The following is a 16,801-nucleotide window of genomic DNA, read 5'->3' on the forward strand; positions in this document are numbered from 1 at the left end:
TCGAGGATCTCACGGTTGGACCCAGACCTGTTGGTGTGGCAATGAATCATGCTCTTGTGTCGTTGACCATCTCTTTCCAGTTTAGTGTAGCACACAGGCCACGGGCAACAGCCCCTACTCGTTACACCTTCACGCGGGAGACGGACTCTGTATATATAGATGGGATCTACAGACGCATGTGAACAGAGGAGCCAGGGTGACCTCTGGAGGAGCTTACTACTATATTGACACAGACATTACATGATGCAGCAGCAGAGGCATACCCACACACCCAACCTGAGCAGAGACACCGTTCTGGGAGCATGCCCCAGAACAGCTGGTATGATGAGGAATGCCGCGAGACTAGAGCTAGACTTCAGAGGGAGGTGCTTTTGGGGGACATCAGTCACAGACAGTCACAGATTGACTTCCGACACCTAGTGCGGCGGAAGAAGACGACATTTTTGGTTCGCCTAGAGTAGGATCTATACCAGCTATTCTTGAGTCAAGACTCACGTGAGGCATGGCGGCTCTTTCATGGCACCACCCCCCCCCCCCCCCCCCCCCCCCGCCATTACCTCTACAGAGGCCTGGGACCAGTACACGTCATCTCTGTACACAGTTCCTGGACAGCCGCCCCTTCCCGACCCCCCCTATCCATGTCCCCACACATGTGCTTTTTTTCACCGCTGAGATGGTGAGAAAGGCCATTGACAGAATGAGGACTGGGAGAGCATATGATCATGCTGGCTTAGTGGCTGAGCACTTCATGTATGCCAGAGATCTACTAGCAAAGCTTCTAGCAGTTATGTTTAACCGTGCCATGTGTGAGGGCTTGCCTGATACTTGGAGCCTATCTACTATTGTACCTATCTTCAAGTCGGGAGACCCTATGGAGCCTGGGAATTATCGCACCATCATGATTGGACACACATTGGCACGGTTGTACGCATCCATTCTTGAGCAGCAACTGAGTAGATGGGCAGAGATGAAGCGGATACGCGCAGCTGGGAAGGCAGTGTTCAAGAGAGGTTTTTCTACTCTTGACCATATCTTGACGCTTGGAGCATCATTGAGGAGGGCAGATCACATGGGAGACGGATCTATTGTAGCTTTGTGGACTTCCGCAAAGCATTTGACACAGTACCCAGAGCTAGATTGATGCACAGATTACACGAGATGGGAGTACCCACAGAGCTCATTTGGGGGATCATGGCATTATACAGGTCAGTAGTGGGGGCATGTACACACCTCAGAGGGTCTATCTACACCGGTTCACTCCACTATTGGGATGAAGCAGGGTTGCCCGCTCTCTCCTACTCTACTTGGTATGTATGTGGATGAAGTTTCTGACTACATTGAGAGAGATGGTGATAGAGGTGCACAGCTGGCAGGGACATGGATTCCACTATTGTTATATGCTGATGATATTGTGTTGATCTTCGACTCTCCGGAGGGGATGCAACATCACTTGGATGCTTTCCATAGGTTTTCCCATGAAAGTGGTTTGTCTGTCAACCTTGGTAAAACCAAGGTCATCGTATTTAATACCACCCCACAATGGATCAAGAGGTCAGCGCCCGCATTCACATACGGCTAGGAGACAGTGGAGTATACAGATGCTTACACTTACCTTGGAGTGGTTTTTAGTGGACCAGCATTTTCATTGAGGAGAGCAGCAGAGATTAGATTGACCAGAGCCCGTGCAACATTGGGTAGATTGGAGAGGATGTGTTCACAGGTTCGTTTCAGGAGCCTCGAACGAAGCTCTGGCTCTTTGATACTCTGGTGGCTTTTGCATTGCTCTATGGAGCTGAGATTTGGGGACCTTCATTGGATCATCACGGGAGGACATGTCACACTGATGGATGGGGGGACATGGAGAAGCCACTAGTCTCTATGATCTCGTGGCTCATTAGAGCCAAGGCTTCAGTACCACGTGCCATTATCCGAGCAGAGCTAGCTGCCCCCCCACTAGTGGTTGAATCGCTCACCAGATCTGTCTCCTTCATACACCGCATGTGGGAACTTCCCAGAGACAGATATGCTCGCCTTGCACTTGAGTCCTCTCGACAATTAGCCATGTAGGGAGATACGGCATGCTGGTATGGGGAGATGACATCATGGTTTCAGGCGCATGGATTCAGCATAGACAGAGTGCCCCCCTTCCAATACTCATTGGGTGCTCTCTCTCTGACTCTTACATAGTCCAAGACCACCAGGCTCATCCGTCAGGACCTGACTCAGCTAGACACCAAGAGGACATGGATACAGCCAACACAGGAGCTGGGCACTAAGATGGCTTTCTACAGAGAGCATCTTCTCCAGCTCATGGAGGACGGTTTTGTGACGAGGCCTAGATACATGGACACCCACTTGTCTCATGGGATACAATGTGCTATTGACCAGATACACACATCTTTACACCAGCTGAGGATCGAGACTGGGAAATACAACGGAGTACCAGCAGAGGTCAGGACATGCCTCCTGTGGGACATGGAGCCTGAGACAGAGTTGCCTACACATGCCACTGCCCCGTCTACTACGAGATGCGAGGCCGCTTCCACTGCTTGTTCAGAGAGGGCTTTGGACCACTCTCCAGAGTCATGCGATACGAGGATTAGAGATGCTTGGGTCTGTTTTTGCTCGAGCTGCGCAGACACAGAGAGAGCCCGATGAGGGGAGAGGCTAGCCAGTCTCAAAGGCGGATCACGGACTTCTTTAGAGCAGACACTGGACACCCAGAGGAGCTACTACCATAGGAGAGCTCGTCCCCTCATACCAGAGGCACGCTGATCGACCGAGCGATCGAGTTGGGGAGATCTAGATGCCCACGATTGCGGAGGACCACACAGCATCGACGGAGGCTACATCAGAGGATTCGGATCACTTTTGCCCGACATGCACGACGCCCTTGCATGCCTTGGTTTTCTTGCCGGTTCACTTGGTTTTCTTTTGTGATACCCATGTGCTGAACTGGATTCTGTTTGGCGTGTTCTGGAACAGGACTTTTACAATCTTGTTGATGTCTATCTGGATGCCGTGTTCTTCCCAAAGTGTGTAAGTGACAAACAGATCTTTCAACAAGAGGGTTGGCATCATGAACTTAATGACCCTTCTGAAGAAGTCACTTTCAAAGGTACTTTCAGATTGCAATGTCCTTATAACCTGTCAGGAATCAAAATTCTACTGTGAGATCTAATCAGTATTCTCTGAACTTTTTTTTGTAAAACATCAGGTGTGGTGTTTAATGAGATGAAGGGTGTCTACTCGCAACCAGATAGTGTCCTTGGGCGCGTGTCACAACAGGTGCATGTAGCAACTGGAAATCTTCTGTTTTGTTCTTGTATGTTAGCTTGACTTAGGGTTATTTGTTTTTGGATGTTGCATGGTAGATTGAACGTATCATGATGCAAAAGTTAAGGTTATTGGTGTGGTTTTCACCTTTCACCTGTAGAAAAGATGAAGTGTCTTATTGAAAATGGCGCCTAAATGTAGTCTGTTAGCCTAACTTGCTATATAGATAGATGCTTGAAGACTGCATAGACTGTGCTTAAATTGTTCCCAGGAAAGGTGACTCGGTTAGGGCTGTTGTCTTTCTGTATTAAGTATAATGAATTGTTGGATGTGGTACTCTCTATCCAATGTTCTATGTGCCCTGAATATGCAGGCAAAACTTCTGTGAGGAATGAGATTTAGAGTTTCCTGTAGTGGTGCTTCTTATTACTACTACAACTGGAACACTTGTCAAGTGCTTGTTTTTCCCCCATGTTGAACATACTTGGAGGTCGTGCATCTGAGGTCTGAAGTTATTGATAGAAAATGAAAGGAATGGAAAAGTAGGAGTGTTGTGGCACATTTGGAGGATGGTTTAAAGTTTGGAACACGCCTTTTTTGAAAAATTGAATGGAAATTATGTCTCTGGGCTTTTTGAGAGAATGATCTCTTCCAGATAAAGGAGATTTTGATGCTTCTGTTTTGATTCTTCCATCCTCGTCTTGTTCATAAAGTAAAAACATTTCGGTGTTGAGACAAACACAGTATGCATAGCAGTAGAGAAATACACCATTGCCACGATGGAGTTTGCCTCATATAAGTTAGTCTTCTTTTCAACGATACACAGTAAAAGCTATTCCCATAAAAGCAGTGTGTTGGTCGTGTAGCTCGTTACCAGAACATGCATAGTGGCCATCTTTTTCTGATTGTTGAAGATAATATGGTCAGAGCTCTAAGCATGTTCTACATTTTTGCTTGCAGTTGCAAAAACCTTCCTGAAATGCTTGAAAGGGTTTTAGAGGGAATTAGATTTTAGTTAATAAAGTTTATGTGGAGAAATGAAGGTTATGATCATGCAGATGGCACAGTTCAGATGAATGCACACTACTTAACATTTCTACTACATTGTGCAGGCTCTCTTTCCTGACAACACTTATGGTGTGGATAGTGGAGGAGATCCTGCTGTCATTCCTAAGCTTTCTTTTGAGGAATTCCAGGTATCGAAGGACTTACATTGTTTTCTCTCAAGTTTTTTCTCTTGTTATAGCACATCTCATTGATGCTGGGCTTTGCTCAAAAATTTTCAGGAGTTTCATAGAAAGTTTTATCATCCAAGCAATGCTCGCATCTGGTTCTATGGAGATGATGACCCAAATGAACGGCTGCGGTTAATAAGTGGTGGGTAGTTTTTCTTTGCCTTTGTAAGAATTGATAAGAACAGCACAGTAACTTCCAGTTTTAGGCATTCCCATGAAGAAAGTGCTCAAAATGGAATTGAGGAGTAAATTCTTCACTTAATTCTCTCCATTATGGTCTTGTCTCTACTGCTGTATCACATCCATCATTGTTTTAGGTGACGTTTGTGTGTATGTATGTCACCCGCTAGGTTAGCTGCTGATTTTCTTTTCTGTTCATTTTAACCTGAACAGAATTCTAGAGTTTGGTTTGACATAGATGGTGGTATGAGTAACTTTTTATAGTGCTTATGTCGTCAACATGGTGTCTTGGTTTTGTGAGAGTTTACATCAGCTCTCTGGTTCTGTGGGAACTCAATGAGTATGTGCAATAATAATTTTATTTGCCCTTTTTTTGTAACCTTAATACCCAGTGGCTTTCTTTCTTGATTTGACTGAGCTTCCTTTTGTATTAAATACTGATTTGACCTCAGTGATGAATGCTTTGTGAGATCTATGCTTGTATGAAGTAATAGTTGACGTTTGCAACTTTGACAGCATATTTGGACGAGTTCGAAGCAAATGAAGCAGCTAGAGAATCAGAAGTGTCAGTTCAAAAGCTTTTTTCAGAGCCCAAAACAGTAGTTGAAAAGTATGCTGCTGGTGAAATGGGTGATCTGAAAAAGAAGCACATGGTATGTGTGAATTGGCTGCTTGCTGACTCACCACTTGACATGGAAACGGAACTGGCTCTGGGTTTTCTTGATCACCTGATGCTGGGGACACCTGCAGCACCTTTGCGCAAAGCATTGCTAGAGAGTGGGCTTGGTGACGCTATCGTAGGTGGTGGGCTTGATGATGATCTGCTTCAAGCTCAGTTTAGCTTGGGTTTGAAGAATGTTTCTGAAGAGAATGTTGGAAAAATTGAGGATCTCATTATAAGCAAGCTAAAAGAACTTGCTGATGAAGGTTTTACGCCTGAAGCTGTTGAGGCCTCCATGAATACCATTGAGTTTTCTTTGAGAGAAAACAATACTGGGTCATTCCCCCGTGGCTTATCACTCATGCTGCGTGCCATGGTAGGGCCTTTTGCTGGTTATTTCAGTTCTCTCTTAGCCATTACTTCATCTAGGAAGTTCTAATTGAAGTATGGTTTGCTTTGTGGCTTTTTTTTATGTTTAGGGAAATTGGCTGTATGGCAGGGATCCATTTGAACCTCTTAGATTTGCAAAGCCTCTGGAAAATCTGAAAGCTAGGATTGCTAACGAGGGGGCCAAGGCTGTCTTCTCTCCTTTGATCCAAAATTTTTTACTGGACAATGCCCACAAAGTGACTGTCATGTTGCAGGTGGTGACTTTATGGTTGTAAAGCTTATTTCATGTATTATGCATTTCTGTGGTTATCTTAAAATCGGACCTTGCAAACTTTGCAGCCTGATCCAGAAAAGGGCAGTGCTAGTGAAACTGAGGAAAAGGAGCTATTACAAAAGCTGAAGGCCAGTATGACCAAGGAGGACCTGGCAGAGCTAGTTCGAGCAACTGAGGAGCTCCGTTTGAAGCAAGAAACTCCTGATCCACCAGAAGCTCTTGCCACTGTACCAAGCCTTTCCTTAAAAGACATACCCAGCGAACCCACACAAATCCCAATGGATGTAAGTTCCTCAATTCTTCTCTCTTTGGACTAAAAAGTACTGTTTTGCAGTTTGTCTCTTTGCGATTGTGTTTAACTTTCCTCTGGCGAGCTTCAAAATTCTCTGCTTTGCTACCTGCTAAATGTCCATGTTGCCACCCTTGTACAATGATCTAGTGATTTGTGCTTGTTCTTTGCAGGTTGGTGACATCAATGGTACAACTGTTCTGCGTCATGACCTATTCACCAATGATGTCCTTTATGCCGACCTAGCATTTGATATGAGTTCTGTAGATTCAAAACTTTTACCACTAGTTCCATTGTTCTGGTAAGTAATTTCTGCTAAGTAAGCCAAATGGGTACTAATGATGGATCTTGGAGCAAGGAGTATGTAATATCTGATGTGTGCAGTCAATCTGTGATGGAGATGGGGACGAAGGACATGGATTTTGTTCAGTTGAATCAGCTTATAGGAAGAAAGACAGGTGGCATAAGTATTTTCCCGAGCACATCAGCAAGAAGGGGTAAGAAAGAGCCTTGCAGTCATATTGTTGTCAGAGGAAAGGCTATGTCTTCCCAGATTCAAGAGCTGTTTGATCTGGTATGTGCATCTGTTTGACTTGTATGCACTGCTCTAGTTGTCAAAAGACAAATGAATGTACATATTTTTGCCTTTGTGAATTGAAAGCATGGCTTCCTTTAAAAAAAATTATTTGACCTTGTTGAAAGAACAATTGATATCCTGGTTATGGCTGGATTTTATCAGAGGTTCAAGCAATTAGTTCTGTGAATGGCAGGGAAATCAGTTCTCTCTTTCCTTTTTCTTCCTTGTTGTTTGATTGGCTGATAAGTTTTCTGTTTCTGAGTATTTCATCAACAATTGATGCTCCATTCTGTTCCTCTTCCTGGTGTTTGAGATTGCATTTAAGGAGATGCCTTTCCTGTCAAAAAGGAAAGACTGTCATTCATATCATAAAGAAGTCCCTGCGAGTGTAGATAAGACGTCTGTCTGCAGAGGCTCCATTTAACATGAAGCAAGAAATACGAGGTGTTTTTTTGGAATACTCAATAACTACCCAGTGCTAAACATGGAAATAGCCTTTTCTACATGCTATTGAAAGTGCTGTTTTATGTTTATTGTCAAATTAATATTTGCCTGTAGCGCATTGAAACATGCAACAATTTTATTTCTCTTCTGAGCAGATAAGGATACTGCTTCAAGATGTCCAGTTTACGGACCAGCAACGTTTTAAGCAATTTGTTTGCCAAAGCAAGGCGCGCATGGAGGTATATTTTTGCCCAGAATTTATTAGATTTGAAAATTGTCTTTCAGAGCTTGAGGTTAATACTGATTTTGTTTTAAACAGAGTGCTATGAGAGGTCGTGGGCACAGCATTGCAGCATCAAGAATGGATGCAAAAATGAATATAGCTGGTTGGGTGTCTGAGCAAATGGGAGGTTTAAGGTATGGAGGATTTAAGTGGGCCACATGGTGCTAAATTTAGTGGGAGCAATAAGTCACCGACAACTTTTCATGGCTGAGTGTGGATGCACGCTTGCATGTACCTTATACACTTCAACATTTGAAGATCTGTGTAAGCATAGCTGCCACGGAGTTTCGAAACGTTTCGTTTGAAATGAGTTTCAGAAGTTTCGAAACGGTTTTGTCTGAGAAAGAAACGCCAAAACAGAAGTTTTGTGCAAACTAAAGAAATGCACGTAAGTTTAAGTGGTATAAGCTGAGATCTATGTTTTAAGCATTACCTTACAATTAGACATGAAAAAGAGGGAGAATAGGACTAACTTTCATCATTAGAAGCAAGACAGAAGCCACATTCATGACATTGAGGATTTCATGACCGAAACGTGCGAAAACTTACGAGCCTTGACTTTACCTTTGAAACGTCCAAACTCATACAGAAACGTTTCTGAAAAGTTTCGTACGTTCCATGAGTGAAGAAACACGTTTCTTGGCAACACTGTGTAAGGTTGCCAGATCAATCATCACCTATTTCGATATCACACATGTTCAGAGTGTGGCTTTGCTATTGTACCTCTCTTGTCATAGCCACAGCTTTTCACCTGCCAGTATTCACATTGGCTTTTGGGCGGAAAGACATCCCCTACTTTTGAGAGATTTTATTTCTATAATTAGTCGTCTTTGGGCACAGTCATGTCACTTATTTTTTATTTTCTGATGTTAACTGAAAAACAGTTTCTTTTGCAGTTATTTTGATTACTTGCAGACCCTGGAGAAGCAAGTTGATAGCGATTGGCCATCTGTATCAGAGTCACTTAATCAAATACGCACCAGTTTTCTTTCCAGACAACGCTCGTTGGTGAATTTAACAGCAGAGAGCAAACTAATAACAAGGGCAGAGACCCATGTTACTTCACTTCTTGATGCTTTACCAGCAGGCGAACTTTCTAAAGTGGAATGCTGGAATTCATGCTTGGAATGGTCTAATGAGGGTCTGGCTGTACCCACCCAGGTATGTGGTTGGCAAAATTTTTATGAGAAGGGCTTCTCTGGAAGTCTGATTTAGTGCTGTTGGTGCCAAGTACAGGTCAATTACGTCGGCAAAGCTTCAAACATCTATGATACTGGCTATCAGTTGAATGGCAGTGCATATGTTATATCAAAATACATTGGCAATACATGGCTGTGGGATCGTGTCCGAGTGAGTGGAGGTGCTTATGGTGGTTTTTGTGATTTCGATTCACATTCAGGTTTCTATCCTTCTTGTTCATGCCCTTGTCCTGAATGGCTGACTGTAAAAACGGTCTATGAGTTTTGAACGGGTACTGTGGTAATGAATACTTGAGGCTAAAGGTAGTGATGGCTAAACACAATCGTGTATTAACTGGCAGGGGTTTTTTCATTTCTGTCTTATCGAGATCCAAATCTTTTGGAGACTTTGGACATATACGATAAAACAGTCGAATTCTTGAGGGAATTGGAGCTCGACGATGATTCCTTGACAAAAGCAATAATTGGCACAATTGGCGATGTTGATTCTTACCAGCTTCCTGATGCGAAAGGATACACGAGGTTGGTTCAGCATGACACCTTATTGTATGGAAGAGATTTGCGGGGTGACCACTGTTGGTTGGTTCTCCATTGTATTGTGAAGAGTCTGTTCAATATTAATATTGCCAGCTGACCAATGAAATGTACACCAATGTGTGTGCACGCGTCTGTGCTTGGGTGCATTGTATGCTTGAATGTGTATTTGTGTACTTGTGTGCGGAGTCTTTGATAGCGTGTTTATAGGATTGTCGAGGTGAACACCTTCAACCTTGTTCATGATCTTGAAGGAAAGCTCCTAGCAATGTTGATTGCAATTAGCCGCTATGTCTTTGTTAACTGTGGTTGAGGAGGCAATTTTGAAAACAATGATCAAGAGGAGCACACACTGTGTGATATATATATATATATATATATATATTTTTTTTTGAGAGAGCTAATTAGAATGCCTGAAGATAGAAAATTTCATTCAATGAGATTTCATCTTGAATGATAGTTTCATTCTATGAAATTAGGAGCTATTGAAATGGATTTGAGACAAAGCTGGATGTGAATTAGTTTTGCATCATATCCGGTGGTTGTATCAACTTGGGAATCTTCAAACAACAATATTTCTCGAAGATTTCTGACTTTAGTTTTTTAATGAATCAAGATTATGAGATTGTTTTTTTTGGCATTTGCAGCATGGTTCGATATCAACTTGGAATCACTGAGGAAGAGCGAAAACAGAGGAGGGAAGAAATCTTGTCCACAAAGTAAAGATGTTATCCTCGTTTTGTAATAATCAATTCTTTGATCATGAGCTTATGCTGAGCAGGAGTTTGTTGACCCTTGTTGACAGGTTGAGTGATTTCAAAAAGTTTGCGGATGTTCTGGAGGCCAGCAAGTCCAAAAGTGTGGTTGTAGCAGTCGCCTCCGAAGATGACATTGCCACTGCAAACAAATCAAGACCTGGTCTGCTCAATGTCAGGAAGGTTTTATAAAGAAGCTATTCTTGGCTAGGGTATTTATTTTTTGACTCTAGGCGACGTTACACAATCGCCGCCTCAATGCTGAGGACTGGAGTCCCAAGTACTCACCATTGCCTGCCTATCATCACCATATTGTATAGCATACATCAGGGCAGCATGATTGTATAGTTTATTGAGCATCAATCATTCTTGAAAGATTTTGACATCATAGCGTCTCGCCTGCTGCCATTGGAAGGTGGGTGTAAGTTTTTTGTCCACAATTTGCTATTGAGAAAAGCGTCTCTATGAAAAGAGAGAGAAGGCGGCTACATTCTGCTTGATTCTGTATCCGTTCTATGCAGATGTGTATTTTCTTGAAAAGGTTCTAGCTCGTAGAAAGTAAATGTGACAAAATTTAGGTGTTTTGTAATAAATAAGTAACTCTCATTTTTTTTTCTAACTAGAATTAAATATAGAAAATTGCTGAGAGGCAAAGCGTATGGATAGCCCATGGGGCGCTTGCTTTTGCAGCAAGGGACTTTTGGAAGTGCAACTTTTTGTGTATTGCTTTTGAGTTTGGCCAAGGGCCCTATAAGTGTGCCCAAGGCCTCCTCTCTACTTAGATTAGCTCTGAAGCACGGAGAGGAGGAGCCTCGGACATTGTACTTTGTGAAGCATAATAATAAATTACTATTGAGAAGGGCCACCAAGTCTTTGGGGCAGTGCCACTTAAACACAGCACACAAGACATGTACAAGATGATAAGAGGGGGAGGAGGCAACACAAGAAGTTTCATTAGCGATGCTCACCCGCGCAAAGTGTAGTGAACATGTCAATGTAGGTGAGCTCTTCACCACATACGCTCAATAGTTATCAGATCCTTAATAATTACAAAGTTTTGGCTTATATACCAAGGTTAAAATTGGGTATAGGTTTGAAAGAGATAATTATTACAAAAATGTGGTGGACTAGGATATGTAGCTTCTCATTAAGTACAAAAAGCTCTTCTGAAAAGATCATGTTTTGTCTGGGTGTATTGTTGGGTTAGGCAAAAGATGAATAATTAAGTCAATAATTTTTGTTGATCAGTCTAATTTGGCATGAGCTTGTCCTTTGCTACAACACAAACATTGATTCCGAACTATTCAAGGATGACTCTCATCAAAATTGTCAAAATGTTTTCTATGCTTTCAAGATCCTTTGTGGAATCTGCTCTTTATAGTTCACCAATTCTTCTTGCTCTTTCAAGTCTTTCTCTGCTTCTAGTGCGTCCGGTCCTTTGTTGGAGTCGGAGGAAGAGGTACTCTCAGAGTTGTTTGAAGACAAAGATGATCTAGGATCTTTCTCAAAGCGTACACTTGGATCTACTAACTCCTTCAAATGTAGATTTTTGACCTAGGTAGCTGGGGTAATTTGTTGCACGACTTTTCTTTGGAGAGCCATTCGAAGATTTTATGAATGTTGATCTACTGCTCTACCACATTGTCAAACTCATATTGTGAACACAATTTTCGCTTATCTGCACTCGGATTGGATTTCTATTTCATTGTCCACTTCAAAGGTGAAGGAATGTCCACCTGTCATTCCGAATGAATCTCGTCAAGTGGGTGACTCTTCAGAAATTTTGCACACTATAGATCCTTGGCTTATTTGAGCATTTGGTTGGCACAGATATCAACTTGAAGTTTTCATTGGGCTTTTATCTTTTCGAGGTCACTTAGCGGAAGGGGGTTGTACTCGGCCCTCGAATCCTTGGAAGAAGTTCGACCCTTGCTAGAACCTCCGTTGGTTTCCTCGCTCATACGAGTAGGTAGAACCATTTCCTCCTTGCTAGATTCACTACCGAAATCCATGTGTGTTGCGGAAAAGGGGTCGGATCCTTCGTAGAAGAAGAATCGTTTGAGCTCTGATACCATTGAAATAGACTTAGACACCCTGAGAGCCGAAGATCAATTACAACACATGAGAGAAGTTGCAAATAACTTGAATAGAGAGAGAGAGAGAGAGAGAGAGAGAGAGAGAGAGAGAGAGAGAGAGAGAGAGAAAACGACGTACTTTCGTGCACAAATGTGCGGTGTAATGAGTGGTTTTAGCTCTAGGTTGCTTCGTGTGTTTATTTGCTCTTTGTGAGTTGTTAATGGTGCTTTAAGTGAAACTAAGCATGGACAGAGATAAGTAAGCCCTAGGAAAAGCCAAATTATTCCTCATTTGTCATTTTTGGTGAAGGTAATAGGTATTAAGGGTCACGATTGCTCACCTACCCGACGATGACTTTTGCAGATTTGGATGTTAGGAACCTATTGTCCATAGCCTAGAGATCCCCAATCTCAAGTTTCATGTCATTTGGAATTCATTTGACATCGAATGACCATTCGAGTGAGAGATAGACTCACAAGAGATTTAGGCATTATTACATTACTTGCCTCTTAACTTGAGAGTGACACCTTTATCCTCAATGCATTGTCGTTAGGACATTGAATTTAACGTTTCCATGCACTAGTTGGGTTAGCTACGTCTTGGGATTGACATATTTATGTTGGTTTGAGTTCTCGTTGGGCTACTTCGTTTGATCGTGACGACCCGCCAACATTGGTGTCGTTGCCGAGGATGTAGGACACACACTAGGGCAGGAGGTCGCGATGAGGTTCTTTTTTACCCAGTGCCCAAGTGTTAAAGTTCATTATATTTATCTTTAGGTAGGAGAGTTAGTGGGGCATGCTGATTTTGAAGGAGTACGAGCGGAAGTGCGACGCGAGAGAGAGTGCGAGAAGAAGAGCATGACGATATGGTGAACTCGCTCTACTGTAATGTGTAGAGCATAGTGAGTTCTTATTAGGTTTTAGCAAAAGAATATGTGTACATACCTGGCGGCCCGCCCACTTACCTGGGCGACCACATTGGGCTTTATACCGCAACAACCTCCCACTTAAAGTCCAATGTGCTACTTTAAGTGTGAGAGAAGCTACTATACAAGCTAATATACAAGAGATGTAGAGAAGTGATGCACTACCCTACGCCTAACTCCTTGCGAAAATGCGCAAAGCTCTCTGAGGGAAGTCCTTTTGTAAGTAGATCAGTAGGATTTTCTGTGGTGTGAACTTTGACAAGTTGAAGTTGCTTATCCTTGAGCATTTCCCTGATGAAATGATACTTCACATCCACATGCTTTGTCTTTGAGTGATAAACTGGATTGCGAGCCAATTGTATAGCACTTTGACTATCACAATATAACATAGGTATCTCTTCTTTGATTCCCAAATCTGTTACTAGTCGATTAAGCCAAATTGATTTTTTGCATGTCTCTGATGCTGCAACATATTCAGCCTTTGTAGTAGACTGAGTAACACAATCTTGTAATCTAGAATGCCATGATACTGCTCCACCAGCCAATGTAAAGACATACCCTGACGTAGACCTTCGGTTGTCTAAGTCACCTGCATAATCTGAGTCTGTAAAACCCTTTACACTTAGCTCATGACTCCCATAGCATATGCGCATACTCTTTGTAGCTTTCAGGTATCTCAATATTCCTTTCACTGCCTCCCAACGTTTCTTGCCTGGGTTTGACATGTATCGACTTACTACTCCCACTGCAAATGCAATGTCTGGGCGAGTAGCAATCATTGCATACATCAAACTACCCACTGCAGACGCATATGGAATCTTATCCATTTCAGCCCGTTCTTTCTCAGACACAGGACAATCTTGTTTGCTAAGTTTCACATATGGTGGCAATGGAACACTCAATGCCTTTCCCTTCTCCATATTGAAACGTTGCAAAACCTTGTCAATATACTCTCTTTGAGATAGCCCAATAAACTTCTTTGATCTGTCTCTCTCAATGCACATACCAAGTATATGACTTGCCTCACCCATGTCTTTCATGTCAAACAATTTTGCCATCTTTGACTTCAAAGCTGAAATTTCTTCCAAGTGCTTGCCAGCAATCAACATGTCATCCACATACAAAATAACGATCAGCCAACTGCCATCCTTAGCCTTCTTTGTATATAGACAGTGATCGAACTCACTACGTTTGTAGCCTTGAGAAAGCATAAACTTGTGGAACTTATGGTACCATGCCCTCGGTGATTGTTTTAAGCCATAAAGACTCTTCAACAACTGGCATACCAAATCTTCCTTGCCTTTCTCAACAAACCCTTCTGGCTGCTGCATGTAAATTTCCACATCTAAATCACCATGCAAGAACGCTGTCTTGACATCCATTTGGTGCAACACCAAATCTAATATGGCAACCAATGCAAGAAAGCATCTCAATGTAGTCATCTTGACCACTGAAGAGAAGACTTCATAAAAGTCAATGCCTTGTTCTTGCTTAAAGCCCTTGGCAACAAGCCTTGGTTTGTACTTTGGCCAACTATCATGAGCGGTGATCTTATACCTGTAAACCCATTTACAAGGTAGAGCCTTTTTGCCCTGTGGTAATTTAACTAGCTTCCATGTGTGGTTTTTATGTAGAGCTGTCATCTCTGACTGCATGGCCAATTGCCAATTCCCGGAGTCCTTCATTTGCACTGCTTCCTTGTAACATGAAGGTTGATTGCAATCAGTCAACATGACATAGTTCATAGATGGAACAAACCTATCAGGAGGTCACGTGATACGTCCAGATCTACGCACAATAGGTGGCTCAGGCTCAGCCACAACCTGTGGTTCCACTCTATCCTGTCCTTGCTCCTCTTGAGCCCTGACATTTTGTCTTGCACGTGCAGGTCCATCTTCTTGGAAGACAGCTCTTCTAATCTCCTCAACCCTCTCTGGTTTAGAATGAATGATATTTGGCTTCATTAAAGTGAACATCATTGCTGCGGATAACCTTTCTGGATTCGGGATCCCAAAGTCTGTACCCCATCTCACCAGAATTACCATAGCCTAGAAAGATGCACTTTCTACGCTTTGGCTCAAGTTTGTTCCTAAATTCCTTTGGAACATGAGTATATGCCTCACAGCCAAAGACTCTGAGATGCTTGTATGAGGTCATTTTGCCTGACCATACCATCTCTGCCCACTGAATCCTTCTGCAAAACCTTGCTAGGAGATCTATTTATAAGATGAACAGTTGTTGATACAGCTTCAACCCAAAACCCATTTGGCAGTTGTGCATTAGACAACATACTTCTGACCTTCTCTTGTATGGTCCTATTCATCCTCTCAGCAACACCATTTTGAGGAGGATTGTAAGGAGCAGTAAGTTCACGTTTTATACCTTTTGACTCACAAAAGTCCTGAAAGGCCTTTGAAACATACTCTCCACCATTGTCAGTGCGTAAGCATTTAAGCTTCTTGCCACTCTGATTCTCCACAAGTGTCACAAACGTTTTGAAAACACTAAACGCTTCATCCTTGTGCTTGAGAAAGTAAACCCATACTTTCCTCGAGTAATCATCTATAAATGTCATAAAGTAAGAAGCTCCCCCTAGAGATAGGTTAGGCATAGGTCCACACAAATCACTATGAACAAGTGCCAACTGTGTATCTCTTCTACTGCTTCTATGCTTATGTGGCTGCTGTGTTTGCTTACCATACAAACAATGTTCACAGAATTCAAAATCATTAAATGACAAGCCAGGAAAATAACCAGAACGAGACAAGATTTCCATTCCCTTCTTGGACATATGTCCTAACTGGCTATGCCACAAAGAAACGTTCGGCTGCTTGGTTACATTAATTACATTTTTAGAGACATTTGATACATAAATCATGTAAAGTCCTCCAGACTTTACTCCATGTGCTACTATCATAGAACCCTTGGATATCTTCCACATGTTCTATCCAAAAGTGGTGACGTAGCCAGCATCATCAAGTAAACCTGTGCTGATCAAACTCTTTGTAATTGTGGGAACATGTCTCACATTATTCAGCGTGAAAGAAGAGCCATTCTGAAACTTCAATTGAACATCTCCAACACCTAAGATCTCACATGTCTGCCCATTGCCTAGCCGAACATGATCTTTAGTGGTCACATAAGAGGTAAACCACTCCTTGTTTGGAGACACATGAAGTGATGCCCCTGAGTCTATAATCCAGTCACTCAGTGCATTTCCATAAGATGCTGTAAGAAGAGCTCATTCCATTGTATTTTTCAAGAAGTAGATATCTCCTGACACTAGACTGTCATCCTCTACAACAGTGTTTGTCACATTTATTTCTTGAATCTTCACTGAGGACTTGTTCTTCTCACCATGGTCTTCTGCTTTCTCTTTGCCTTTTTCTGCTTTCCATTCTCTGCAGTCTCTTTTCATGTGACCCTTCTTGCCACAATGGTAGCATTCTATGTCACTCTTGCCTTTAGCACTGCGGGACTTGCTACGAGACTGATCCATCTTTCCACCTTTGTACTTTTCTTTGGTCCTTCCCCTGACAACGAAGGCTGTTCCTTTGCCTTTGTCCATTGTCTTTCTGTTGGTTTCTTCAGTAAGCAGACTGCCTTCTACACCTGCTATGGTCAAACCATTTGGAGGTGCAAAATTACTCAAAGCTGTGCGAAAAGTGTCCTAACTTTCCGGCAATGTGATCAACAGGAA

General features: G+C 42.5%; 1 protein-coding gene across 1 annotated transcript in view; it reads left to right on the forward strand.

The window, feature by feature from the left end:
• LOC147425483 (presequence protease 1, chloroplastic/mitochondrial-like) overlaps positions 1-10,595 on the forward strand; it is a 43,899-nt gene extending 33,304 nt beyond the window's left edge. Inside the window, exons 4-19 of the mRNA XM_086500368.1 lie at positions 2,986-3,118; positions 3,218-3,288; positions 4,389-4,472; positions 4,563-4,653; positions 5,208-5,728; positions 5,832-5,996; positions 6,082-6,300; positions 6,479-6,606; positions 6,690-6,879; positions 7,482-7,565; positions 7,646-7,743; positions 8,506-8,770; positions 8,846-9,008; positions 9,150-9,330; positions 9,990-10,061; positions 10,148-10,595. Of these exons, the coding sequence (XP_086356494.1) occupies positions 2,986-3,118; positions 3,218-3,288; positions 4,389-4,472; positions 4,563-4,653; positions 5,208-5,728; positions 5,832-5,996; positions 6,082-6,300; positions 6,479-6,606; positions 6,690-6,879; positions 7,482-7,565; positions 7,646-7,743; positions 8,506-8,770; positions 8,846-9,008; positions 9,150-9,330; positions 9,990-10,061; positions 10,148-10,289 (2,607 nt within the window). The 3' untranslated portion in view covers positions 10,290-10,595. The remainder of the gene's footprint in view (positions 1-2,985; positions 3,119-3,217; positions 3,289-4,388; positions 4,473-4,562; positions 4,654-5,207; positions 5,729-5,831; positions 5,997-6,081; positions 6,301-6,478; positions 6,607-6,689; positions 6,880-7,481; positions 7,566-7,645; positions 7,744-8,505; positions 8,771-8,845; positions 9,009-9,149; positions 9,331-9,989; positions 10,062-10,147) is intronic.
• Positions 10,596-16,801: the final 6,206 nt, after the last annotated feature.

This window comes from Adiantum capillus-veneris, chromosome 25, assembly GCF_014529385.1.
Source record: "Adiantum capillus-veneris isolate H3 chromosome 25, ASM1452938v2, whole genome shotgun sequence".
NCBI classification, from domain to species: domain Eukaryota; kingdom Viridiplantae; phylum Streptophyta; class Polypodiopsida; order Polypodiales; family Pteridaceae; genus Adiantum; species Adiantum capillus-veneris.